We start from the raw sequence: 26,344 nt of genomic DNA on the forward strand, positions 1-26,344 counted from the left end.
AAAACACCACAGAAGGTGGCTGGGGGGCTATTGGTGCTTGTGGGTCCCACTAACCAACCTTCTGGGGCAGTTAAAACTGTAACCCTTAAAGCAATGGAAAACAGGGGAAAGTGATAGGTTGCTAACCGAAATGTTAGGTGCATGACGGGTCGGTTCACAAGCTGCAGCAGTTCTTGTCTGACATTTAGGTTGTCCTTTGGTGGATTGGATTCAAGCTTGCTGCTTGGACATGCTTATGAATCATTTCTTGTTTCAAGCTGCTACCAGGAAATGTCAGAAAAGGGAGAGATCTGCTTGGTAATTGTGGTGGTTCCATTCCTCAGGCGTCACACAGATGCAGTTGGAGATGTCTGCTCTGTTTAGATAAACTTTTATCTTGCTGGATAATATTGCAACTCAGATGCTTGCTAGAATGAATGAATGAATGAAGGAAGGAAGGAAGGAAGGAAGGAAGGAAGGAATATTGCTATTATTATTATTATTATTATTATTATTATTATTATAACATTTCTATGCTGCCCCTTGCCGAAGCCTCGGGGCGGGTTACAACACAATAAAATACATTGAAATACAATAGAACATAATACATAATACAATAGAACTTTTGCTGGCTTCCATCCTCTATGATAGGATAGGCAGCTTGTATAGGTGCTATCAATTTTTATACTCTCTCTCTCTTTCTCTGTGTGTGTTTGTGGTATTTGGAGATCACACTGAATTGTAAACTGATCACACTGCCTGTAAACCTCCACGCTTGCCTTTTTTAGTTCCCCCAGTCAAGACACCCTAAAGTAGTGATGTATGAGAAATTAATTTCACTGCCTTTTTATTAGGATTTATCCAGTTTGCACCTTCTGGGTCAAACAGAGACCCAGATGTAACCTGTCATTGAAGTCTGTACCTTTCTGAACTTGTAATGCAATTCATGGACCACAAAGCATGCATTCAACAACAAGTGTTCATTTGACAAATGCCCATGTGAAATAGGTGGAGTCATTTGTATCCAGGGATTCTCATATGAAAAACACTCTTGCAGACAGGGAAAAAAGTTGTTTGCATCCAGGAATTCTTTATTTCCAAATGATGCCAGACTGATTTGAGGAGAGACTAGAATTCCGCACTAAGGGCCCTAGAGGCAGACATTTGGGCCCCAGCCCTGAGGTTCTCTCCTGCATTCTTTTTCTCTACCCTTCTCTCCACCAAAATGTTTATGACAAGACTGAGCTCCCTTGCAGGGCTGAAGTAGCCCCTCTTTCTCAGCCACCACTCCCCAACAAGATGGGCATTGCGCTGAGGTAGCATCTCACAGCTGTCCAATAATATTCACTTTCCTGATGCTTCTAAAGAGATGTTTGTAGTTGTTGATGCTATAAAGGTCCAAACCCAGCAAGAGTTAGTAGTTAAAATCTGAGATTAGCATTTTGAAGGGACTAGCATGGATTTCTAGAATTTGATAAGACATTTGCTTATGATAAAGATTTCCTGAATTGGGTGCTGGGTTGGGCCTGCCCTAATTTTCGGCAGCTGCTGCTGTGGACCTTCTAAACTGGCATGGTGGACAACTAGGGTTAAAGATATGCCAATCAAGTCAGCTTCTGCACCTTGTCTACAGGGCATCATCTTGACCTTTGTCAAAGGCTGTAAAATAGGTCGAGGCAGCCCTGACCAGCTGCCCGGGAATAAGGTCTTAATTTGTTTAGTTCAAATTTTAATGCAAACCACTTAATTTGCATTAAAAATAAAATAACAATTTATTTTGGTTAGGATTATAATAAGTCATCCAGAGATGACAGTAGTGGACAGCCTATACATTTCTTAAAAAATAGGTAGGTAGGTAGGTAGATAGATAGATGATAGATAGATAGATAGATAGATAGATAGATAGATAGATAGATAGATTTTGCAGGTTTGCACCACTACATGAATCAAAACTCAGTTATTCTTGGAAATTCACACTTTTCCAAATTTTGCAGTGGAGTTCTCCTATCAAATTTTGCAGTGGAGTTCTCCTATCAAAAATGTACATATTAAGGAGAATAATATTCAAAAATATGCTGTTTTAGGGAGATGAGTTGTGGGAAAGTATATGAGACAAAAAGAGATGCGTTCAGAGAATGTGCATAAAAACTCTTAGGAACTTTCCTAAGAACTCTTTTTAAAGATTCTCCAAACTCAGGTTGAAATGAACTCAATACTGGAGAAATTTGAAACCTTTGAGATGAACTTAGAACCCCCAGAGTATGGAATGGGCTTCCACAGGAGGTTCTGAAGCCCCCTTGATGAGAGTGTTCAAGGATAGGCTGGACATGCACATGGTGGGCATGTCATGGGTGGAGCCGGGAGTCAGACTAGATGGCCCAGGAGGCCCCTTCTGACTCACTCTGTTTATATGTTTCTAACGTATCTTTAGAACTGGAATATGAGAAACAGAGAGAAATTGAAATCTGCTGCTATGACAATCACAATTATACAGTGAATTCTGCTGAACTGTGAGTGCCTTGATCTTGATCTCACAGCAGTCTTCAGAATTTGAATTTCGGAACTTGGAATTCCAGTGCAAATTGATATTGCCTGTTCGTGTATATAATGAAAAAATAGAATTGTTACCTGATGTGCCATGGATTGTTGTTGCTGCTTTTTGTCCTAGGTGAGACTCAAGCCACATTGTAACAAAGGTCTTGAAGGTCTTTGAGCTAGATTAGTATTATAAATTTATTTTCTTCCTTTCCCCTCCAGGCCAGCCCTGCTCCTATAATTGTCAACACGGATACATTGGACACAATTCCCTATGTAAGTTGACAAAATTTCACTGCATCTTCTTATTTCGGAAGGACAAAGTGTTTGTTTTTAAACTTTGTGTGGTTAGTTTAGTTTCTGGCATTGTTCTTCATTAATTTAAGATAAACGGCCAATTATTTTTAACAACATGCGTTACCAGATATCCCAGCCCTTCTGCTTGTAAAACAAGCTTAATGGAAGGCTACTTTAGCTGCCAGACAGTGTCTAGATGGCGATAAGATTTTTCAGAGACTAAGATTTGAGGTCAAAAAATTGCTGTGGTGTCATAGCTGCGTCTCTGCATTTGAAGTGCTTGGCAGCAGACCTACCTTTCAAAAGCAGCATGTCGTTCACATCTAGGTCCATTTCAAAAAAGCACAACTGACGCATACATTTGGGGAAACTATGCTTGGATGTATGCATGGCTGTTCAAGTAAACAGAAGAAAACAGTGTTTCACTTCTGCATGTCTCTGTGTTGATTAACATTGCAAAAATTGCAGACTTGATGAGAAGCAGTTGCATCAAGCTTCGTTTGGGTTGTGCGTTAGTAATGTGCAAGAGGGCAGTAAAACACAGTACAAAATGACTATTGCTGCATTCAAATGCTATTAGCACACCAGAATGAGCTTTAAAAAATAGAAATACATGGTAACCTCCAGTAGGTAAAGCTGCAGATTCTCTCGCACTTGGTATTAAATTGACCATGATCTGCTTCCTGTTATTGCTGTGCTTTCATTGCATATCTTTACTGCTTGGCAAATGCAAAATTCCTCTACTTTCTTGTTCCAAATGTGAGCCAAAACACGATAACTAATGTTTTATTATTGCATGTTATTTAAATCCCACATTTTTCCACTCGTGAGGGACCCACGGCAGCTTACAAAACTCTACTGTATCTTTACAGCAACTACCCTGCGAGGTAGGTTAGATGGATCGTGAGTGACTGGCCCAAAGTCACTCAGTGACTTTCGGGACTGAATGAGGACTACAAACCAGACCTCCCAAGTTCGGGACTTTCACACGCATGCCACACTGCCTGTCGGAGGATTTATTTTTTTTATTATTATTATTATTATTATTATTATTATTATAGCATTTCTATGCCGCCCCTTGCCGAAACCTCGGGGCGGCTTACAACATGATAAAATACATTGAAATACAATAGTACATAATAAATTACCATTAAATATAAAAATACAAAGAATACATTGATTTACAAAAATAAAATTAAAATTATCAGTATAAAATAAAAATATAGGAGGGGAAAGAGAAGGAAGAAGTATTTATTTAGAGAAGGGTCAAGGACTTACTATTTTGTTTACACTTCCCAGCAGAATAGCCAATGCTGAAGTATGGTGGTGAAAAGGGGAACTTGGAACATGCTTAGGAGGGAAAACAATGCTGTCCATCAGGAAAATTGTTAGCAAAATGTATAACCTTTCATGCAGTCTTGAACCACACTTGAGACTGGAAGGAATTCCTGAAGTTTAAGATGGAGTGAACTTAGATCACAACTCCGTACATTGCCAATGCTGGCTGAGGTTGATTAAAAGTGTAGTCCAAACTACCTGGATTGGGGAAGTCTGAATGGTTGTTATTTACTGCTTGTGGAATTTCCCCCTCTCTCCCTCACAGTGGATTTGTTTTCATGATTGAAAAAGCCCACTTGTTGCAGGGAGTAGAAAAGATGAAGCATCCATTTCAACATGGCTTACAGCAGTAGAAGAAAAGAAGTGTGTGTGTGTGTGTAAGTGAAAGCCTTCCAAGCCGTGAATGCTCTAGAGAGGACAAATTGTATCACATCTCTTGCAAAATGCCACATATCAATCACTGCCATGCAATGGGATAAAAATAACAGGCCCACTTTGGCTTTTCCATTAGTTTTGAATGCCTTAAGAAAAGCGGGGAAATGCTGGTCAGAAATGAGCAATGCACTTAGCTACTCAAACTTGGAGCAAAAGCTCATCAATAGTAGTGATGGCTTCTACATTCAGTTGAGTGCATACTAAATCAGACTGGGAAACATCTTGATAAAATATTGCTAGCACCTAAAAAAGCTCTGGCTGGGTATATATTATTTAACCTAAAGAAAAGTAGCTGGAGGAAGCACATTTTGGCAGTTAGAGGAAAATAAGGGTAAGAGAAAGGGATTATTCACTCTGCCCACTGGGGTTCAGAGACGCACAGGCGTAATAGGAATAGGTGAAGTTTTCCAAAGGAGATCAGCTCTGAAGCTCTTTTCCCCCAGGAGAGAAATATGGATTTCTGTAGGGATGGAATTCTAATTCAGGAAATCATAGGCCCCTACAGATGAGATGACTAAATGTTCCTACCTCATCACCCAATGAGTTGCTTGCGTCCTCTTCATCGGGCCACCAATTCAGGAATTTAACCCAACACAAATGCATGCAGGGACAGCAAGTGAACCAATCAGAGCAAGAAGTTAGACACAAAATTCCAGCACATTTCCAAATCAATTATGGGCCGAAGACTAGTCTAAACACAGTTGTCTTTTGCTTCTAAGCAGAAGATCATGAGCTATGGAGTGAGCCATCCTTTCCTTCTCAGTACTAGTTTCTGAACAGAAGGCCTTCTCTTGGATGTCTGTTAAAGTAATAAAATAAATGAAGATGATGATTATGATGTATTTCATTTCTACACCATCTCTGGGCAGTTTACAAAATCCCATAAAACAAGACATAAAATATCTTAAAATATCATAAAAACAGAGACATACAAAGAACAACTCTGTAAAAGATCCCTCCAAGCCCCTGGGTATCCCAGCAGATCTTAAAGTCCTCCAGTTAAGGACAGTCCTAACCTGGTGCTGGAAAGATGACAAGTTTGGAGCCAGGTGATTGCAGTAGGAAGGTTTTTCATAAATGAGGGGCCACTGCAGAGAAGGCCCTCCCCTGGTTGTCTCCCTTCAAGTCTTCCTTGAGCAGGTACTCAGAGGAAGGCCCGAGAGGTTCCCTTCCCCACACTACAACTGGATTCCTGTCTTAAAAAATCAGCCTTTCCCAGTAAGATTCAATTCATGCCCCTGGTTTGCCCTTCTCTGCTGCTTCAGGTTTTTGAGGGCCTTGGCACTTACTTACTTACTTACTTATAAAATGTGTATGCCATCCAGTTACTAACGTCTCTGGACGGCTAACAGCATAAATAAATTGACGACCCGCACTTAGACTGGGTCCCTCCCTCAGGGAGTCCCCCTCCTCACCCCCATGATCCCCAGCTGCTCTGGCTCCTCTTCCTCTTTCCCATCCTTGTGGCCACTTGCTCACTTGGCAGGCACAAGCCAGGAAGCAATGACCCAGGGTATCTGCTGCGAGGTGGGACAGCACCTGTCCTTTCCTCAGCACCAGTTCCAGCTTCTCACACAGCAGCTATTCCTGGCTCCAGAGAGGGGCACTGCCTGCACCCTGGGCTTTGATTCCGGGGGAGCACCCCATAAATGCTGGGTGTGCTTGCTCGGACTCTGGGCTGCTGCAAAGGGCTGACCCAGAGCAGAGTCTGCAGAGCCGAGCCCAGAGCATCCAACGGATTCCCATCCCTGAAAGGATTCCTCACACAGCCCTACTCTATTATTATTATTATTATTATTATTATTATTATTATTATTATTATTATTGCATTTTTATACTGCCCATAGCCAAAGCTCTCTAGGCAGTTGACAGCAATAATCATAGAATCATACACTCAAGTCACCCATCCCACTTCTGACCAGGCCTGACCCTGCTTAGTTTCCAAGATTACGCAGGATCAGGCACTTCAGGCTACTGTTCCCCCTTCTCACTGCTGCCCCATTGTTTGAGCCAGAACAAGAGGGGGTAGCACCAGCAGATTTCACTGGTGGAGCGGAGCAACCCCAGTGGGGCTGTGTCCCTGGACACCTGCTGGGCTGCAGGACCAGGGCAGGGTCCCCAGTGCTGCTCCTGTTGGTACTGGCCCTCTTGCCCATGACCTTGTCCATGCTTGGCCGTAGGAAAGGTGTCCATATTGCCTGGCTGCTTCCCGGCAGCATATTTGCCTTCCTGGATTAGCTATTCCAACTGACTTCTGCTCAAGATGATTGGGGAGATAAGAGGGTTTTGCCAAAGGCAGATTTTTCATAAGCTTTTGGATGCATCCTCTCATTATTCAGTTGCATTATTCATGGGGATAAATGATAATTTCAATTAAGATGCAGCGGTTTGATAGAATACTTTTAATGCATTCCGCTGATGAAACACTGAGTTTTTACTTGGATAAGATTCTCCTTTTGGTCCCTCGTGGGTTTGTTATTTATTCCTGCCGCTGGCATCTGTGATTCTGGAAACAAAAAGCAAAAGTCACTCTCATGATCTAGGATTTTAATGAAGATAGTAATGAAGATGGGCTATCACTGACACGCTGCCTCACAACTGGGAGTCCTTATAGAACTCAAATGCTTGGGCCTACAATTCCCAGCATGCCTCCCCATTGGCTGTGCTGGGGAAGGCCATGTGGAGCTGTAGACCAAAGACATCTGGGGGGCTGTGAGATGCCCTGTGCTGTTTTACAAGGAAGGGACCTGTGATGAATGGATATTTTCCGTGGTATGGATGGGAAGAAGGTGGCTGAAATCCTGAGATGGATCTTTACATCTCCGGGAAACCATTTGCTTTTCACTGTTGAGCACGTGACAGCACCACGAGAACTCCTATTTATAGGTTGCTACCTATATTATCAACCTGTTCCAGGAGAAGAATTTTCGAAGAAGAATCTAATTCTTTTGGAATAGGAAGAATTGCCCATGAAAGCCAGAAAATCACCAATCTGCGGTCTTGGGAGCGGAAGCACAGCTAGGAGAAAGCAGTCATTTGGAGAACATTGAATTGAGATCCCAAGTGGGCTGCATTCATCCTGTGGTCCCAGGCTCTGCACTGTTGCTATACATTTCAGGATTTCATTGGCCAAGCCAGTGACCCCAAACTTGTATCTGCTCCCCACATCCAGAAATTTCCATAAAACTAGCTTTCTTTTCCAGATATGGAGAGACTCTGCACTTCCTCAGCAGTTTCAAAGGCTTGAGGAACTTCCTCCACCATGGGTGAGAGATAGCTGTGAATCTAGAAAACCCTTGGTTTTGTTCCAGTGTTGGTGCATGTGGGAAAGTTGGAGTGGCAGGACTCGGGTGCCCAGCAGCTGGACTCCAGTGCCCCATTTCTTGTTCCATCAGCATTCTGTTTCTCCAGCTTGGTTTTCAGCCTGAGCAAAATGCCCGTTTGCACCCTTTCCCTACTGACTTACCCTCTGGCCCGGTGGTCTCTGCTCTTTTCTGCCATGAGCAGGATGTTTACCAAGCGTCCCAAAGTCACCTTCCATGCCACAAAATGGTGGCGAGGTGGGCCAGGCTACTGACAGAATTTGATACTATAACGAAACCTCATGTGCAGAGCGACAGTGACTGGTTACCCAAGAAGGGCCTTCTTGGTGGCAGCCCCAATTATGGAATGTCCTTCCCAGAGAGATCCACCAGGCTTCCGTGTGGCTATATTTTTGCAGCCAGCAAATATACTTTTGTTCATGCAGGTCTGAGTAGCTCTGCCATATCTCGGCTGCCATTCTGTGTTTTTTGTAGCTTTATCACCGTCTGTTTAGTTCTTTGGGTTCCTGTTTCCAGCCCCTGCTCCTTTCAGCCATCAGTTTATTCATCTTGCCTGTTTGTTTGTTTGTTTGTTTGTTTATCAATGTGGGCCGTGGGTGTTTTCCTCCATTTTTACTGTATACCAGAGAACTTCTAGCTCTAGATGAAGGTGACTGCTATATGTTTTTTGAAATCGAGAAATGAAAATGAATACATAGGGGTACCAACAATTAATATGTTATGGTGGTGGGCTGAATAAAAAAGTGACAGGTAGAATCTGGAAACAGGGCATATGGACCATACTTTCTATCCCATAAGGATATTTAAACTACTACTATTATTGTTGTTGTTGAAAATTGATGAGCATTTAATCTGTATTGCAAAGCTAGAGTTAAGTTTCTGTAGGTTGCAATCATTATTCGAGAAAATTGGTCACTGTCTTAGTCTGTATTAGAAAGCCAGACCTCAAACTTCTGTAGAGTGCAATTATTTTTTTCAAAAATCGGGGATCATTTTAGTCTGGCTTGGAAAGACAGACCTCAAGCTTCTTTAGCTTGCAATCAAGTGCTTTTTATGCTTCCTTTACATGTAAGAAATATTGATGATTTCAGAGCTGTTGGCATGAGGCTTCATATAAAGAGATTCCAGTTGACTGGGTGCTTGATCAGCATTTTAGTCTAACCCCTATTGGTGGGGGGGGGGGGGTTGCCCCTCAGGGTCTACAGATCCATTTGCAGGAAGCGCTGGACAATTCTGGTACCGCCATGGAGGGCAAGTTTGGGGGTGACTGGAGCAGGTCAACGGCTGGGAAAACAAACTGCCCTCACAAACTCCCACCTTTTCCTTCTGGTGCACCATCTCAACCTCCCACAGCTCCAGGTCTTTATAAGCTCCTGGCAAGATGCCCTCAGGGAGTCCGCTTCTCTCAGCAGTGCCCCCTCTGTTCCTGCTCTGCCTCTTTCTCTTCTTTGCTACCACTTGGCAAGACGGGAACCAGGAGCAAATAGGCTGGGCCATCATCTGCTGCTCTTCCTCATTACCACCAGCATCCTCTGGAAAGGGCCAGATGGAAAGGTGAACAAGCCAGTTGCCATGGCAAGGTAGCAGAGCAGCTCTTGTCCCTGGGACCCCACAGGGGTGTGGACCGCCGACAAGCACCCAAGCATGCCCCTCTGAAATTCAGTTGAGGATATCAGTATGAGAGCCAGCGTGGTGCAGGACCGGGACTCAGGTGATCTGAGTTCGAGTGTCGCTCAGCCATGGAAATCACTGAGTGACCTGGGCCAATCACAGACTCTCAGCCCAACCTACCTTGCAGGGCTGTTGTTGTGAGAATGAGAGTGAGGAGGAAAATGATGCAACCCACCTTGAGCTCCTTGGAAGGAAGGAAGGAAGGAAGGAAGGAAGGAAGGAAGGAAGGAAGGAAGGAGGGCAGGAGGGCAGGGTATAACTATAATAAATACAATAAATATATTCCTGGTAAGTCCATGGCACCTTCGACTTACAGCTTGTTAACTTACCATTCTGCCCCCATTTTAGGACAAGATTCAAGTCTCTGTTGTCTTGAAAGTTTCCTAGCTTTGCTTCAAGGACTCAGCCGTAGATGTTCAGAAATAGAACATAGAGTGGGTATGGGTGCTTTTGACATTGAGAGATGACTGCAGCCTCTTTCATGTTTGGGGCTTCCATCCCCTGGCTGATTGTGTTTGTCCTTTCATCTGAAAGGGTGAATGGACGGATGCCCCCCCTTTTATGTGATACACAGCACTTTATAGTAGCAAACAGCCGCAAATCATAAAAGGACTAGTTAATTAGCCTCATTTCTGGGTTCAGTGACTTGAGTAGTTTTAGCTCGCTGAGCTTAAGTTGCAGGAATTCATTTGATGAGCAAGTTGAATAGCACAGAAAGAATTATTCTCTGGTGCTTTTAACGCAGACAAAGACTACAGAAGCCGGCCGAGTCTCTGTCATCTGGCTGTGCATTGAATTTATACGTTTGCTGCTGATGCTCATTTGTGCACCCGGATTTTCATTTTGCACATGCTCGGGGCACCCATTGTGTGAGGTGCTTTGTGCATGAGTCAATTACTTCCTCTCTGCTGTCATGCCTGCTGCTAAAGAAGCGCAGGAGTTTCTTCTCGCTGTCCTCTCCCAGTCGGGCCTGCTGCTACACGTGTGGTTTATGAGGGGTACGCGAAGAGGCAGGAATGAGCAGTATTTCGCCAAGTGAGAAGCATCCTGGCTGGATCAGACCACTGGTACTTCTTCAAGGATCTGGGGGCCTCAGGGCAGGGTGTGATGGCAGAAGAGCTCTCCTACTGCTTCTGTCCACTAACTGCCTCCATCTGGAGATTCCATATCACAGGGCGCTGAACCTCTTTCTCCCTGATGGCTGGACTCCACTTCGGAGAAGCCGTTGGCTCCATGTTCCAGTTGCAGATGGGACCAAAAGCAAGCAGTCTTTGGGGAGAGGGTGGAATATGAGCATAGCTTAGCTAAAATCTCATACCACCAGTAACTGAACCTTAAAGGAGACTTTCCCACCTCTTGGAATGGAGAAAGCGTTCAAAAGCTGGGAATCCACGGAGGACCCCAGGTAGTCTCGATCTGGTCCGTGGAGCTGACAAACAGTATCTCTGGCTTATTGTCTGTGGCAGAGCCGGTGGTCATCACACTTTGGGGGTTGGATGTGGGTTCAAAAGAAACTGAAAAGACATTTGTAGTCTTTGAAGTCTGGAAATAACTGCGACGGTTTGGGAGATGGATGACAGAGGGTGGTATGGAAAGGGCTCTTCATGGAAAAGAACTGTCATGGTTAGCTTGGAGGTGCTCTTTGATTTGTCTTTGTCACTTGAGGCTCAGGTAACATCTATGGATTGAAGTGCCTGCTCCCAGCTGCAGCTGGTGGCCCGGCTGTGCCCCTACCTGGAGAGGGATAGCCTGGCTTCAGTGGTCTATGCTCTGGTAGTCTCAACATTAGTTTACTGCAATGCATTCTGTGTGAGGCTGTCCTTGGAGACAGTGCAGACGCTTCAGCTGGTGCCGAATGTGGAAGCTTGGTTTACTGACATGATTATCCAAGTACCTTTCTTATACTCATGAACATATCGCCTTAATAGTCTTATAGTCTTTTAATGTACTTTTATGCTTGTTTAAATTAATTTTTTAATCTTTATGTTTTTAACTATTGTATTTAATTGTTTTTTGTACTTTGTTGTAAACCACCCAGAGAGTTTTTTCTGCAGGCAGTATAGAAATGAAATGAAATGAGATGAGATGATAATGATGATGATGATGAAGATGAAGATCCCTGCTGCCATTTTGATTCCCACAAGCAGTGATGCTGTACTGCCATTTCTTACAGCTCAACAGCTTTTATATTGGCTCTGTGTGTGTGTGTGTGTGTGTGTGTGTGTGTGTGTGTGTGTGATGTAAACCCTCCAGATGTCCGACTCTAGCTTCCAATCCACCTTAGCTCTCATGGCCAGTGATCAGGGATCATAGGAGTTGTAGTCCAGCTTTCCCTAGCTTGCCATAAATACCCAGAAGCCTCTGTTGCCTCATCATTATCACAGTGAACCTTGCCAACCCTGAAAAGTACCGCAGTTTGGCCAGCCCATGAAGACCACAAAAAATATGACCACTGTCACAGAAGACAAAGGGCTCATGATCCCCTGAACTGAGTAGCCTGACAGGTTTGCAGAATAACCTGAAACTACAGGTTCATGCCAGAGCTCAGGAAAACAACTGTTCTTGAGCGAGATTCAATGGGACCAGGAAGTCTTCTTATATACCTTTCTGTTCAGTAGGGTCCAGTACACTGAAGCTGCCACCGAGCTCAGCATCACGTCACTCAGGCCACTGTCCACTAAATCCAGCAGCCCCTGGCAGTATGAGTGTCATTCTGTCCTTGCATTGCAGATGACGGTGTGGGTTGAACAAGGGGGCTTACTGAAGTTCACAACCCACACGTAGAGCTGATGCTGAGAGGTGGATTGAAACAGAAAATTTCTACCCATGGCACTGCAATGAGTCTCAGTGTGGGTGTTTTTGTGAACTGCTGAGAATGCTGAAGATCAGCCTTAATTCTTATGTCTAAATCATTTAAAAAGCAGAGATATGAAACACAGGCAGCATTATTCTGGTGCTTGAAGTTAGTGTGTACCAAAACAGAACAATCTGGTTCATTGGAATTGAATGGCTTCCCTGCACAATTCTAATCAGATGAACAGGAGTGGGCCAAGGCAGAGGGTGTTTCATGGACCCCCATCTCTAAAAGATCAGTTTGTGCACTTTTAACTTATAATGAAATTTGTGCAAATGAAGTCCCAAAAATCATGTAGCTTTAGTGTGATTGGTGCAGAATAGCCTGTAATTTGTACATACAGTGGTACCTCGGCTCACACACTTAATCTGTTCCACGACTCTGGTCACTACCCAAACTGGTCACGAGCCAAGTCAAATTCCCCCATAGGGTTCAAGGGCTTTCTCTGTGGTGGCGCCCAACCTATGGAATTCACTCCCCAAAGAGGTCCGCCTGGCACCGTCGTTACTGGTTTTTCGGCGCCAGGTAAAGACCTTTTTATTTAAACATCATTTTAATTGTTAAAACATATGATCTGGCCAGGGCAACTTCTTCTTCCTTCTCTTTTCTCCTCCTATATTATTTATTTACTTATTTTATACTGATAATTTTAATTTTATATTATTATGTTTGTAACTCAGTGTATTTTTTGTATTTTTGTATTTAATGGTAATTTATTATGTTCTATTGTATTTCAATGTATTTTATTGTGTTGTAAGCCACCCCGAGGCTTCGGCAAGGGGCGGCATAGAAATGTTCTAATAATAATAATAATAATAATAATAATAATAATAATAATAATAATAATAATAATAATAATCCATTCTGTAAATATTTTGTTTAATCACAGGGAAGACCGGCGTGTTCGTGGGTGTGCTGTGGGGGGGAGACAGGCGTGATCGCAGGCACACTTGCGGGGGGGAGATGGGCGCGATTGTGGCCATCCCTCCCCCAGCATGACCGTGATCATGCCCGTGCAGGAAAGACGAGCACATTGCGATCGTCACCCGATGCGGAGTTCGCAACCTGAGTCAAAATTTGTCTGAAATTTTTGTTTGCGACCCAGTTTGGTCATGAACTGAAGCATTCATGAGCCAAGGTACCGCTGTATCAAAAAGGATCTGGACAGGCTATGGAAGTGGGCAGGAGACAACAGGATGGCGTTCAATGTGGATAAGTGCAAGGTCTTGCACTTGGGGCATAGGAATAAGTGTCATAAGTACAGGTTGGGGAACAAGTGGCTGGAGAGCAGCACTTGTGGAAGGGACCTCGGGGTGCTGGTCGACTGCAGGCTGAACATGAGTCAGCAGTGTGATGCGGTGGTCAAGAGGGTGAACGCCACCCTTGGTTGCGTAGCCAGAAGCGTGGCTTCTAGATCAAGAGAGGTATTACTACCACTCTATACGACTCTGGTGTGCCTGAAACTGGAGTATTGTGTTCAGTTTTGGGCCCCTCATTACAGGAAGGATATAGCCAGATTAGAGTCAGTGCAGTGTAGGGCCACAAGGTTGATGGCCAGTTTGCAGGGGATGCCGTATGAGGTAAGACTGGGTGAACTGGGTCTCTTTGGCCTGGAGAAGGGGAGACTCAGAGGGGATCTGTTGGCAACATACAGGTATGTGAGGGGGTGTCACATGGAGATGGGTAGAGAACTATTCTTCCTTGCAGAGGAAGGCAGGACGTGCTCCAATGGAGCCAAGCTCAGGGAATCAAGGTTCCATTTAGATGCCAGGAAGCACTTCCTGACAGTCAGGGCCCCGAGGGTGTGGAATGGGCTTCCACAAGAGGTGGTTGAGGCCCCATCGGTGCGGGTGTTCAAGGATAGGCTGGACATGCACTTGGTGGGCATGTCGTGAGCGGAGCCGTCTGGAGCCAGGGTTCAGACTAGATGGCCTAGGAGGCCCCTTCTGACTCGCTTTGTTTCTGTTTCTATGTATTGTGATTTGCACAAATACACCAATTCTGTGCCAGTTGCTCTTGAGTCATGTGTTTTTTGGCAGGTTCCATTACAGTTTAAAAAATGTGCACACCACACAGGGACAGAAATCTATGTGCTGGATCAACTTGCACCACAGTGGGTTTACACCTGCATCGGGCCAAACTGGAGTGGGGAGGGCAAGATGTGGATTCGTGCCAAGAGCGGTGAAATGTGAAAATCAGTCAGGTTTTAAACCCAATCAGATTCCTTACACATCCCTCCTTCAAATAAGTGTGGACCAAATGGCTATGTGGATTCTTTGGCCATCCATACCCATAAGGAGAATAGGAGCTTAGTTAAATCACCTGCCCCTTTTAAAAGCCATAGTTTACATAATAGAGGTATTCACTGACCATAGAACAACGAGTTGATGAAAAGCGCCTGGCACACAGCTTGAACTGTTGTCTGCTCTGAATCAAACAAGGCACGTCTATCGTCACAACCAGCTAGAGAAATGAAGCTCTCCATGGGTAGCGCAAATTAACTTTGTCTCATGAATACCTGATCCGATAATTTTCTACAGGAGATTGACTTGATTGAAAGGTAACTGTGATTCCAAGCAGACTCTGCAAGGTAATTTTCATAGTTCGTGGAGACAGCTCAGGGTGGGAAAGCAGCACTGAAGTGTAATTGTTTGTTTTACCCTGCGCTAATATACTCTTCCTGATATTGGGGGATTAATGGTTATAAATCTCTATGTGTCCTGACAGCAAAGCCTTGAACTTTGCAATTCTCTACCAGCCTCTCTGCAGGAATAATGATCAACACTCTCTTGGCTGCTGACAGATGCACAGAGAGAAGAGATTTGAGCATTACTGTTCCTCTAACATTTCATAGTGGTATACGTGGGCCAAAAATGTGATCTGCAACATAATAGAAGAACGAATAGGACGAGTGCCTTAGAAGGGGTATTCAGGACTGTGTATCGTATTCTTCAGCCATGCTTCCAGGCAAGTGGGTACATTGGAATGTGTATTTTGGTCAGGAAAGAGGAGCATGCATTTTGCAAGATCCATTCTTCCTGTGTTGAAAACAATCCGACACCCTTCCTTCCACTGTCAACTCACGTATGGCATCAGATTTTGTGCAAATGTGTTCATACACATTTGTGCAAGTTTGGAGTGGCACAATTGGCACTCCCAACAATGGGCAAATACTCCAAAATGTGCAGATCCTCCAACGATAAGCCAGCATAGCGTCGTGGTTAAAATGCTGGACTGGGGACCTGGGACCTCTGGTTTCTAGTCCCCAAGCAGCTATGAAGCTCACCGGGTGACTACGAGCCAGTCACTCACTCTCAGCCTACCCCAAAGGGTTGTTGTTGTGAGGGTCAACTGGAGCTCTGTGAGCTCCTTTCGGTTCCCCAGAGGCAGAAAAGGCGGGATCTAAATACAATGTAATAAATGTACAATGTAATTCTCACACTTAACCTATGCAGGAAATGTGCATTGTTGGTCATGGTGAGTTTTTTTAACATTATTATTTTAAAGCAAGTAAATTTGCATGGAGTTATAGAAACTTAAACGAGAGAAGCAGTCTGCAAGTTCTCAAGGCCCATGGCACTTAGGGAACGCCAGCCAGCCACAGAATCCCTGGGCTGGATTCTTAGAAGTTTGAGCCCATTTGAGTCCATTGTGGGTTTCCCTGAAACCCCCAGTTCAGGGATTGCACCAGCGAGTGAAAACTATTTCTCTGCCCCCCTTCAGACCAAATCTTCAAAGGACGGCCAGTAACAGACCCAGAGGCTAGCACTGCCCCCATATCAATTCTGGTGATAGCCGATTTTGACTGCATTGCAGGGGTTTTCAATGGCACGTGTTTCCCGCTAGGACAAGGGGCGCTGAAGAAGGAGCAGATTCTGCCACGTCATGCATGTGGGGAGTGCCTGGATGTCTGGGAAAAAACCCCGCCTGATCTCAAAACCTCAGTGATCCTCCCAGATTGGAGGAAATTAACATTATTCTTTGCAATACATGTGCATTTATTAATTTATATTTATTCACACTCTACAAGGCAGTTTATTTACATTCTCAAATACAGGGTATGCATTATTCTTGAGCTGGGGATTTCTGGGATCAGGAACCAAGGAGAGGTGCATGCATACCAAACAAAGCTGGGATCATGGGGACAGAACCATTTCCCCTAATGCTTTGCCCCACAGCCTCCTCTCTTGCATTTCTGCAGTGGGGTTTCAACACCTGTGACCTGACTCCCTAACACACACCGTTATGAAATGGCTGTCAGCTCACTCCAGGTTGACTCTACTTCACAAGAAACTTTATTCACATGGCAGTTAGGAGGATAAACTGTGCCTATGCATTTTAGGTTGAGATGTCCAAGAATTTTGGTCATCCTACATTGTTAAACAAATCAGCCTGACTCATACTTCCTGGCCAAATGGTCAGCTTCAGTTACAGTTACCATTCCGACTGAGTTCTCTCCAAAGTTTTCAGTGCAGTTCCTTGCTCTAAAATGCATGCAGATGTTCCTCTTAGTGTGGGGAATACACAATTACATAGTTGTACTCAGTGTCTACAATGTATATTTGACAGGGAAATGTATTTCATTGAAATGGAACTGTCCATGCAATAGGTTTTTTAAAAAGGGGACCAAATGGTTTCATGGCTGGACCCAGGCAAAGCTGACATGGACAGGTAGCAACCCTATCCATCATTCCTCATTCTGGTATTTAAATATCTTTACCGAATTTCTACACCAAAACTTAGTATCATTGTACCTTGGGAAGGAAGAGCAGAAGGCCTGATTGCCAGCTTCATCTGGGGTTGCTAATAGGCTTAGCCAAACATCCATGGGGACACAGAACGAATGTGCCAGCAGCTGCCCATCCAGCCTAAAAGAATGGGGTACCCATGCTTACTTCTCTGTCATGCTGGACCTGAGGTCTGCCAGGTGAGATGCAGCAAGAGAGCACCACCTGTCAGTTTGAGTAGGATGCATGGAGAAGGTTAGAATCAGTGCAGCAAAGGGCCACTAGGATTGTGGCCGGTTTGCAGGGTAAGGCATATCTAAAGGAACGCTTGCATCCATCTATGCCCTCCCGCCCTTTGAGATCAGCAACAGATGCCCTTCTCCGGGAACCCTCTGTGAATGATATTAGGAGGGTGGGTACTCGGAGGAGGGCTTTCTCTGTGGTGGCGCCCCATCTATGGAATGCGCTCCCCAGAGAGGTCCGCCTGGCGCCATCATTGTTTTTTGGCGCCAGGCTAAGACCTTTTTATTTAAAACTTATTTTAATTGTTAATTTATTGGTATTTATAGGATTTTAAATCTTTTAAGCCAAGATGCACCGGGTTTTAATATTTTTATTGTATAATTTGTTATATTGGTATATTTTGTTCTTGTTGTGAGCCGCCCCAAGGCTTTGTTGCGATGGGGGCAGCATAAAAATGTTTTAAATAAATAAATAAATTATGGGAAGAGACTGAGAGAGCCGGGTCTTTTCAGCCTCAAAAGGAAAAGACTCAGAGGGGACCTGTCAGCTACATACAGGTATCTGAGAGGGTGCCATGCAGAGGTGGGTCATGACCTACAGTGGAGGGCAGGATGTGTTCCAATGGAGCGAAGCTCAGGGAGCCAAGGTTCAATTTGGATGCCAGGAAGTACTTCCTGACAGTTAGGATCCCGAGGGTAGGGAATGGGCTTCCATGAGAGGTGGTTGAAGCCCCATCGATCAAGGATGGGCTGGACATGCACATGGCAGGCATGTCATGAGTGGAGCTGGCTGGAGCCAGGGGTCAGACTAGATGGCCCAGGAGACCCCTTCTGACTCACTCTGTTTCTGTGTTTCTAAGGTCCAAAGGGAATTGTTCCAGAAATGGCCTAATTCACAAGCTACCAACTGATCAGTGCTGGTATAAAGTGGAGCATTCTGAGCCCTTAATCGAATGGTATTCATTTGCCCCCGTGTGTTTTAAAAGCGGGAGCACACATACCCAATGGATGTCATTGATGGTCCTTGTATATCAACTCAGTTTGTTACACTCCAAAGAAATCCTGCATGGATGCTCCAATTGATGTGAGAAATGTTATCGGCAAGAGTAAATGCTGGATGTTGAGTTGTTCTGTATAGGATGCTTAGTGATGTGCCCCGGGGTCCCAAAAGTACAGAGCAGAGTGGAATACAAAGTTAGACATTTATGAAAGTATGAAGTAAGTGCATTAACCAGCTCAGGAGAGATTCTGGCGTTATTGAATCCTGGCAAAGCAATTTGGTGGCACTTGTTTTCTATTGCGGGAAAAGTCTCAGATGCCTTTGAGGGCTCAGTCTTCACATGAAAGTACTATATGTACCTCCCCAGTGAGCACTGATTGGAAATGAGAAAAAGACATTAGGGAAACCACGGTGTGGCTAACTTTAAAACATACTGATGATAATGTGAAACATAATATTGCCTATAAAATTACAGTCATTGTGCTTCAGCTGAAAGTGTGTGCTGTGGATTGGGTTGTTCCTTCCCAGCACAGATCTCGCCACCATGAACTCACTCAATTGTGCTGGGCATACCTCCATTCTTTCAGTATCTTTATCTGCAACATGGGATGAATACTGGCCTACCCAGAGGGTTCTCACAAAGACTTATCTAAAATATGTTACTTCGTATATTTAAAATACTAATTAAAAATTAAATACTAGTTCACTTCCTCCTCTGCTTATAATATCAAGCTATCCAGATTGACTAGTTTAGAAGAGTACTGCCCTGTTCTGTGGTCCCTTGAGCTACCAAGGGAAGCTGGTAGCAAAATCAAGACAAGAAGAAAAGAAAAGGGGACTTCAGATAGCTCCAAGTGTGTTGCGATAGCTGAAGCTCTCTTATACTAGGAGGATGTTGTCTCAGCAGGGCGCTAAAGCCAGCTGAAACCCTAGTATGCTCCTGGGGGAGCTGAGTGGATGTCAGCTATTGTGGCCTGCTGCTCCCATCATCCCTCACCATTAGCTTTGAGGGCTAAGGCTGATGGGAGTTGTAGGCCAAAACATTTGCAGGGCCACAATTTGCCCACCCTGCATGATTGAATCTTGTACTGATTCAAAAGCTACTTTAGATTACCAGTACACACTTCATTCCCCCTCTTTTTCCTCCCCCACAGTTAATGACAGTTTTACACAAAAGAAACCTGACTGTATGCAGGGAAGCAATGAAAAGCTTTGCGGAACAATGTCTGTAAGCTGAAGACCAATGTTGGACTGCCTACCTTATCTAAAATTAACACAATAGTCATGCATAGGGTGCAGATAGAGGGAAACACCTGAGAATGATAAGAAAGATTAGATACTTTAAAACAAGATTTTTTAAAATGTGAATCACATTAAAAATCTTTTAAAGACAGAACATCAAAGCAAGAGATGTTTACACCCATCCTCCTGCCACCCGTGTTTAACTATGTATTGTGATTTTCAAATTGTGTCAGGTGAAAAGAACAAATATTAGACATCTCAGTGGGAGGAATTGAGAACAACATGGTTCCGCATATCTCTACATAACATTCTTTTCTGTTACTTATTTGTTTTTTGAGGTCAACGGCTGAAAATTGTAATGCCAAAGAGAATTGTAATTCTTCACTGAACTTTTTTTCAGGGTGGGGTGGTGGCTAAGGGGCTGATTCATTGCTAAACTGACTTAATTTTAAACTGGCATAATTGATGAATAATTTTGGCTTGGATCTAAATTACTGCATGGTGCGATTTGTTCACGCAGCTGATTTCTAAACCTGATCTCTGAGTTGGCCGGAACTGCTCCAACCTAGAACTGTGCAGCCCACTCCTTATGTTTGGAGAGCTGTTCTTTAGAGGCAACTTTAATAGGTGAAAATTCAGATGTTGTACACAAGTGTGTATGTATTTGCATCCATCTTCCTGCCAAGAATGGCAGCCAAGGTAGCCAATAGGAAACAGGATATTTGAAGCACTAGCTGGGCAGGAGAAGTTGCTGAACCAGTTCTCATCTATTCTTCCACCCCATTACCACCTGTTTCCAGCTGCTGTTCTTCTTGTTCATGGTTTCTCCTGGTTCTATCTACTTCTTCCACCCCCCCCCCCAAATAAAAAGCAACCTCGACAAGGAGAAGCAGGCCTGGGCAATGACACAATGGGAGCCCTTCTTGGCATCTCCTTCCCGATCATTGTTGCTGCTGCTATTCGCGAAGTCACGTCCAACCCATTGTGACCCCATGGACAACATTCTTCCGGGCCTTCCTGTTCTGTCCTGATAATAGTAATATGATAACATGCCTGGCACTGCATGTACTTTAAGCTAAATTTTACAAGACGGCTAATAAAACGATGCTGTACAAATTGTAATTCAGCAGCAGGCCTCTTGCCTGGGCAGCATGGTCCACATTACCACTGCTAGGAAGATGGATCAAAGAACTTGAGAATGAGACCTCTGAAGGACACTAGCTTAGCAGATGTAAGCTTTAGCTTTCACGTACCGCTGTTCTGAGAAGTATGACTGCCCCCCGAGATCTATTCCACGCAGGTCACCTCCTTTAAGTCGCTTATCCCCATAAGCAGACTTTGCACTGGCTTCAGTTGAACTAGTAGAGAGAGCATGGTTTGAGACTTGATGATATTTAGGGATGTGATTTTTTTTTTGTTTGAAAAACAGCTTTTCAGAAATGTACTGGGGTTTCAGGTTTTGAGTCTTGTGGGCAGCCAGGTATTATTTTGGTCATGCTGGAGCGAGGAGAGGTGAATCAGGCATCAGCAACGGGGCTTTGGCTCAGTGCTGGATGCGTGCCAAAGTTCTCTGTTTGGACCCCCTGTATCTCTGGGTCATTCTGGAATTTGTTTGTTTGTTTGTTTGTTTGTTTAAAGTTTTTGTATGCCGTCCCCTTGCCATATAGCCTTGCTATATAATTCCTGCTTGAAATCCCCTGTTGCCACTCGGTGTTGCCTATACTGGACTACATATGAAGCACTGCTTCCAGGCAGTGATATACTGACTAGATGTAAGAACTGGACTAGATAGATATAAGAACTGCTGCCAGTCAGTGTTGACACCACTGGCCTAGATGCAACTGTGTTCTAGTTGGTGGATATACCAATGTAAAGTTTGGATAAGTGAGCAGACTCATCTGTGATATAATAAGTGGGGGAATACTTGAAGTGTTGCTCGTTGAGTGAAGGAGACAGCTAAATTGACAAGCTGGAGATATATTGCTAGGCCAACCCACCACATCTGGTGCCCTCTGAGCATTTTGGACCACAGCAAAACTCCCAGCATTCCTGACCCAGTTGACTGAGGCTGCTGAGAGCACCCAGTAGGGGAACATACCGCCTTTGCTGAGATAGTTTATGTTGGCTCTGTAGCGCAGCAGCTGGTGAGTTTCCTGGGACATGCCTGGGATCCCGTTGCTCTTGTGACAAATTCATGCCATCAGGTGAATGCAGAGTTTTACTCCCCGTAGTCCTTGAGCCATTTTGTTTCCTTCAATGCATAACAGCAAACCAGAAAACAAAAAGTGTGATAAAAGAAACTGAAATATTCTGGAGGGGAGGAGGAATGGATAAGATTTCAAAAGGTCTGTAACAATAATTACAAATATGTTATATATTCCTAAGCATTAGTTTGTAGCAAAACTTACTATTGCTTTTAAAAATAAATGCATGGACTTCAATGAAGGCAAGCCAAATACCCCTGTTGTATATTAACTGGAACTAATGGTTCCATTGAGAAGGAAGGACTCACTGGAGAAGACCCTGATGCAGGGATGAGTCGATGGCAAAAGGAGAAGGGACGGCAGGGGATGAGGTGGATGGTGGTGGGTGTGGGCTTGGGTGGACTCCAGGGGATGGTGGAGGACAGGAGACCCTGGAGGAATGTTGCCCATGGGATGGTGAAGGGTTGGGCATGACTTGCGACTAAACAACAACAATGCTTCTATGTTATTGGAGCATGACATCTTAGGGCAACTAGTGCCCATATTTTTCTAAAATATGCTCCCATCATTCACCAAAATTGTTTCCATACTGTAGCTGTTTTATGTTATTGGAACTCAACACTTTCTCTAACCATTTCAGATTGTGGGATGCAATACCCATTTTGTGGTGTTCCATCTCAGGGACGATGGAGTTCTTTTCATTAAATGACCTCATTTGTGATTTGGTTGAGCCCCTGATTTGGCTCAAGCGCCTGAAAACTAACAGAAGAGGCTCCCATGGCTAATGGCAAGCAAACAACTCCAAATCCAAAACATATTTTCCACATAGCTGAATACAAATAAAAGAAGACCTAAATTTAATGGAAGATTAATTGTTTCCTAAACAACGTTGTTCACTGCGGTCCAGAATCTGGCATCTCACCATTTTTTCACACACGCAGAGGGGAAATCAGCCTCCAGAAATTTAGTCTTACGATGCTGCATTCTCTAAGAGCAGGGAGTAAGGATGTTGTGTGTGCATTCATACAGACATAGCTGATGGAAGCAGGAGAAAAGTTTTGGCCAGGTCCACGGACCTGCTCCACCCATCTCTTCCAAACAGCCAAGGAGCTAGCTAGCCAGAGCCCAAAGAAAGATGCTCCTCCTTCCTCACTGAGAGCCTTTCCTCCTCCTTTCATAGCATCCAAGGGCAACACACCACAGCATTTTCAGGAATAAGATCTCTCAATTGCATTCTGGTCAGCAGTCAGTAACTTACAGCAGGGAGGAGTGAGGAGCAGGTGGACTGTGGCCCCCCATAACTTACTGCAAGCTTTGGAAGAATGAAGAGAGAAAGGACTCTCTGTCCACCTTGAGGACTTGCTCCATCACTTGATACACTGGAAAGAGGAAGGTGCTGTAAGTTGCCCCTTTCCCACCTCCTCTCTGCTGCCATGGGGAGCCAGAAGAGGGCACAGTCCTGGCCAGTTGCTGCTTCCTTGCTCTGCCTCTCCCTCCTTCCCCTCCCTTGGCCAACCCCCACTCACAAGGCAAGCAGCTTTGGCACTGTGGCCACCGTGGGCCCCAGTGAAGCCAACACAGCAAGGGGGCTTCTTTCCCCTCCTGGTCGGAGAAGGGGTGCTCCGGAGCCAGCCCAGAGACCTGGAGCAGGGGCAGGCAGGCAGTCTGTAGACAGCTATGGCAGATATTCTGTGGGAGGTACGACAGGCCCTGATTTCCCCAGAGAAAGTCCCAGTAGTGTTGTAATGGGGGGAAAGTCAGATGAGGAGGTGATGAGGCTATTGGCAGGGAAGACTTGGAGGGCTGCCTGTGGATCATGGGCAGTGGGCAGCACAACAGGGGTCTCCAAGATGCTTCCAGGAAGACCACAAGCAGGCTGTGAAAGTTACAGCATGCTCCCAGCCACGTTCCTTAGCTACTGGTGTTTGGTAGGCATGAGTAAGATGCTTGCTCCACCAAACATCCAGGAGATGCAAGGTCTTCCTTGCATATCCTGGAGCCAAACACCACTTACGATCTGCTGTCTATGCATTTCCAGGCTGGTGATGCTTTCTGCAACATTTTTAAAAAGATGCATCCAACAGCGTGCACTTATTTGAAAAATGAGCAAAAAACCTTTACTGTGCATTTTGAAAATGCACGCAATAGAAAGCTTAGGGATAGGAGAGCCAGTGAGTTTCAAGCTCACGTAAATTCTCCAAAAAACACTTTAAAGCTTTTGTTTGTTTGTTTCAGTCCCAATTTCACCCTATTTTCACCTCATTTGAATGGGAAAAGTGTGTATTTTTCAAGTTTATGCACTTTTACACAGATATTAATGTGTTAAAATGCCTATTTTTTGGCAGGGTGGATGTGCATTTCATGAATTTTAAAAATCCATGTTTCATTTGTGTTTATAAATTCAGGAATTTGCAAACATGTATTGGAAAAGAAAACACTCTTATTTGCATTAGTGCTCAGTATTGCAGTGTTCATTCAAAATGTGTACATTCAAAAAGCTGCACATATTTCTGTACAGGGAAAGAAATAGCTTAGTCACAGAAAGGTAAGAAGCTTGATGAAACTGTGATTAGGATTCTAGATTCTGGATGATGATATACTAATCAGAACAAATTAATTATGTGTCTTCCAAGGGACACAACATTTTCTATGTGATTTTCTGTGAGCCAGAGAGTTAAAATATTGTGGGCTTTTGCCAAATCAGCTTCTCGTATAGGAATTTTTGTCATCCGTATAAAGTTATTCCATTCTGCCCATGCATGGTAATTTATATATTCCAGATCAGGAAGTATCACTGTCTCTCATTTCATGCATTTGGAAATACTGTGTTTCATCACTCTTGAATGAAAGAACTCTTGCTCTTATCAAAATATAGGGCTTTCCATCTATATCTCCCACAGGTATTAATATATTTCTCTATTATATCGATTTTTAGGTCAATGGCACAGAGATTGAATATGAATTTGAAGAAATTACATTGGAAAGGGTAAGTTAATTATTCTTTACACCACGGAGACAGGATGGCTTTGTTAGAAACATGAATACAGCAATTATTTAGCTATAATCCTTCATTTTCAATTCAAGGATTGCAGTGGAATTCACATTACATAACTGTACAAAAATCCTACCAATTACTGATGGAACTGAAGTCCCCAAATCGTCATCAATGTATTCCTAGACTCTTTGGGAGTTATTTCTTTTAAAAGCTTTTGCTCTTTTGTTTTAAAAAGTGTAGCCACCCCATTCATCTTAAAATATAACTGTGTGATATTTCTTCACATAGTTCCAAGCTAAGATTCCCAATGACTTGCTGCATCTATTTATAAAGTGTGTTTACATGTTTGTTAGGCTTTTATCTCACTTTTCAGTGTAAATTATCTCCCAAACTGCTCCAATCAATCAATCAATCAATCAATGCAGTGGTAGTGAAAGCTGATGCATGTACATAAAGGGGGCACATGCCCTATGCACTGGCTTCTTCTCTGAAAGGATAGGGCCCATGTAGGATGGGAACGGAGGGAGTAATGGAGACAACCTGAAACGATGAGCTCTAAGCAGGCATTCATGCTGTGACGCACAGGTACGCTTGGCAATCTGAGAAACCATCCTGGGCTCCATCAGAAAATGGCTGCCATGGGAGGCATTCTCCTGCACAAGTACTGAGTACAAGGCAGAGGTGAAGTCCAAATGCAAATACATGGAACAACCCATCCAGTTCACAACTTCACATTGACAGAAGCCGATTCCACAGCAAAATGCTGGGTTTTTTAAGCAGAGGGTGGGTTTGGGCATATTGGTGGGTGCCAAGAGAAGCGCCTGGGAGGTATGCAGGTGCCCATGGGCACCATGGTGCCTGCCTTTGATTTATATCATGTCCAGGCAAGACTGGTCCAGGGTTGTCCTTCCCATCTGAGGCAGAATGAGGCACATGCTGGGGAGTGAAATGTGCAGTATAGTCACTGCAGGCCAGGATGCCGTTTTTCAACAGACTGGGGCTAGTCGTTATTTGCAGGGTGTTGGGGAAATCTGTAATTGGCTCAGAGGAGTGGAAATTTCTAAGAACCCGACCTGCAGATTCCACAGTGGAGCAGCTTATCCTGAGTCGTGTGGATCCCGAAGACTGGTCGACTTCATCCATCATCATCTCTTGTTTTCCATAACTTCATGTACATTTAGTGCATAGTATCATAGAACAGTAGAGTTGGAAGGGGCCAATAAGTCCATTGGAACTAAAGCCCTGCGAAGTGCAGGACTCTAAGCATCCCTAACAGAAGGTTCTCCAGCTGCATGATCAATGCCTCCAAGGTGGAAGAGTCCGTGAGCTTTATTGGTCATTTGTTCCATTGGTGTACTGCTCTATCAGTCAGAAAGTTTGTCCTGATGTTCAGACAGAATCTGGCTTCCTGAAACCTGAGCCCATTAAGAAGAGAACCCAGACCTCCTCTGTGTGGCAGCCTTCCAAGCATTCAAAGAGTGTTAGCATATCTCACCTCAATC

General features: G+C 44.2%; 1 protein-coding gene across 6 annotated transcripts in view; it reads left to right on the plus strand.

Annotated features, from left to right (window-relative positions):
• DLG2 (discs large MAGUK scaffold protein 2) overlaps positions 1-26,344 on the plus strand; it is a 959,957-nt gene that overhangs the window by 642,039 nt on the left and 291,574 nt on the right. For all 6 annotated transcript variants that reach the window (XM_044442340.1, XM_044442334.1, XM_044442335.1 and 3 more), the window contains 2 exons: positions 2,737-2,790; positions 24,783-24,833. In XM_044442340.1, coding sequence (XP_044298275.1) covers positions 2,737-2,790; positions 24,783-24,833 — 105 coding nt within the window. The remainder of the gene's footprint in view (positions 1-2,736; positions 2,791-24,782; positions 24,834-26,344) is intronic.

The sequence above is a fragment of the Varanus komodoensis genome, unplaced genomic scaffold (assembly GCF_004798865.1).
Source record: "Varanus komodoensis strain SLA01 unplaced genomic scaffold, ASM479886v1 scaffold4, whole genome shotgun sequence".
Lineage (NCBI taxonomy): Eukaryota > Metazoa > Chordata > Lepidosauria > Squamata > Varanidae > Varanus > Varanus komodoensis.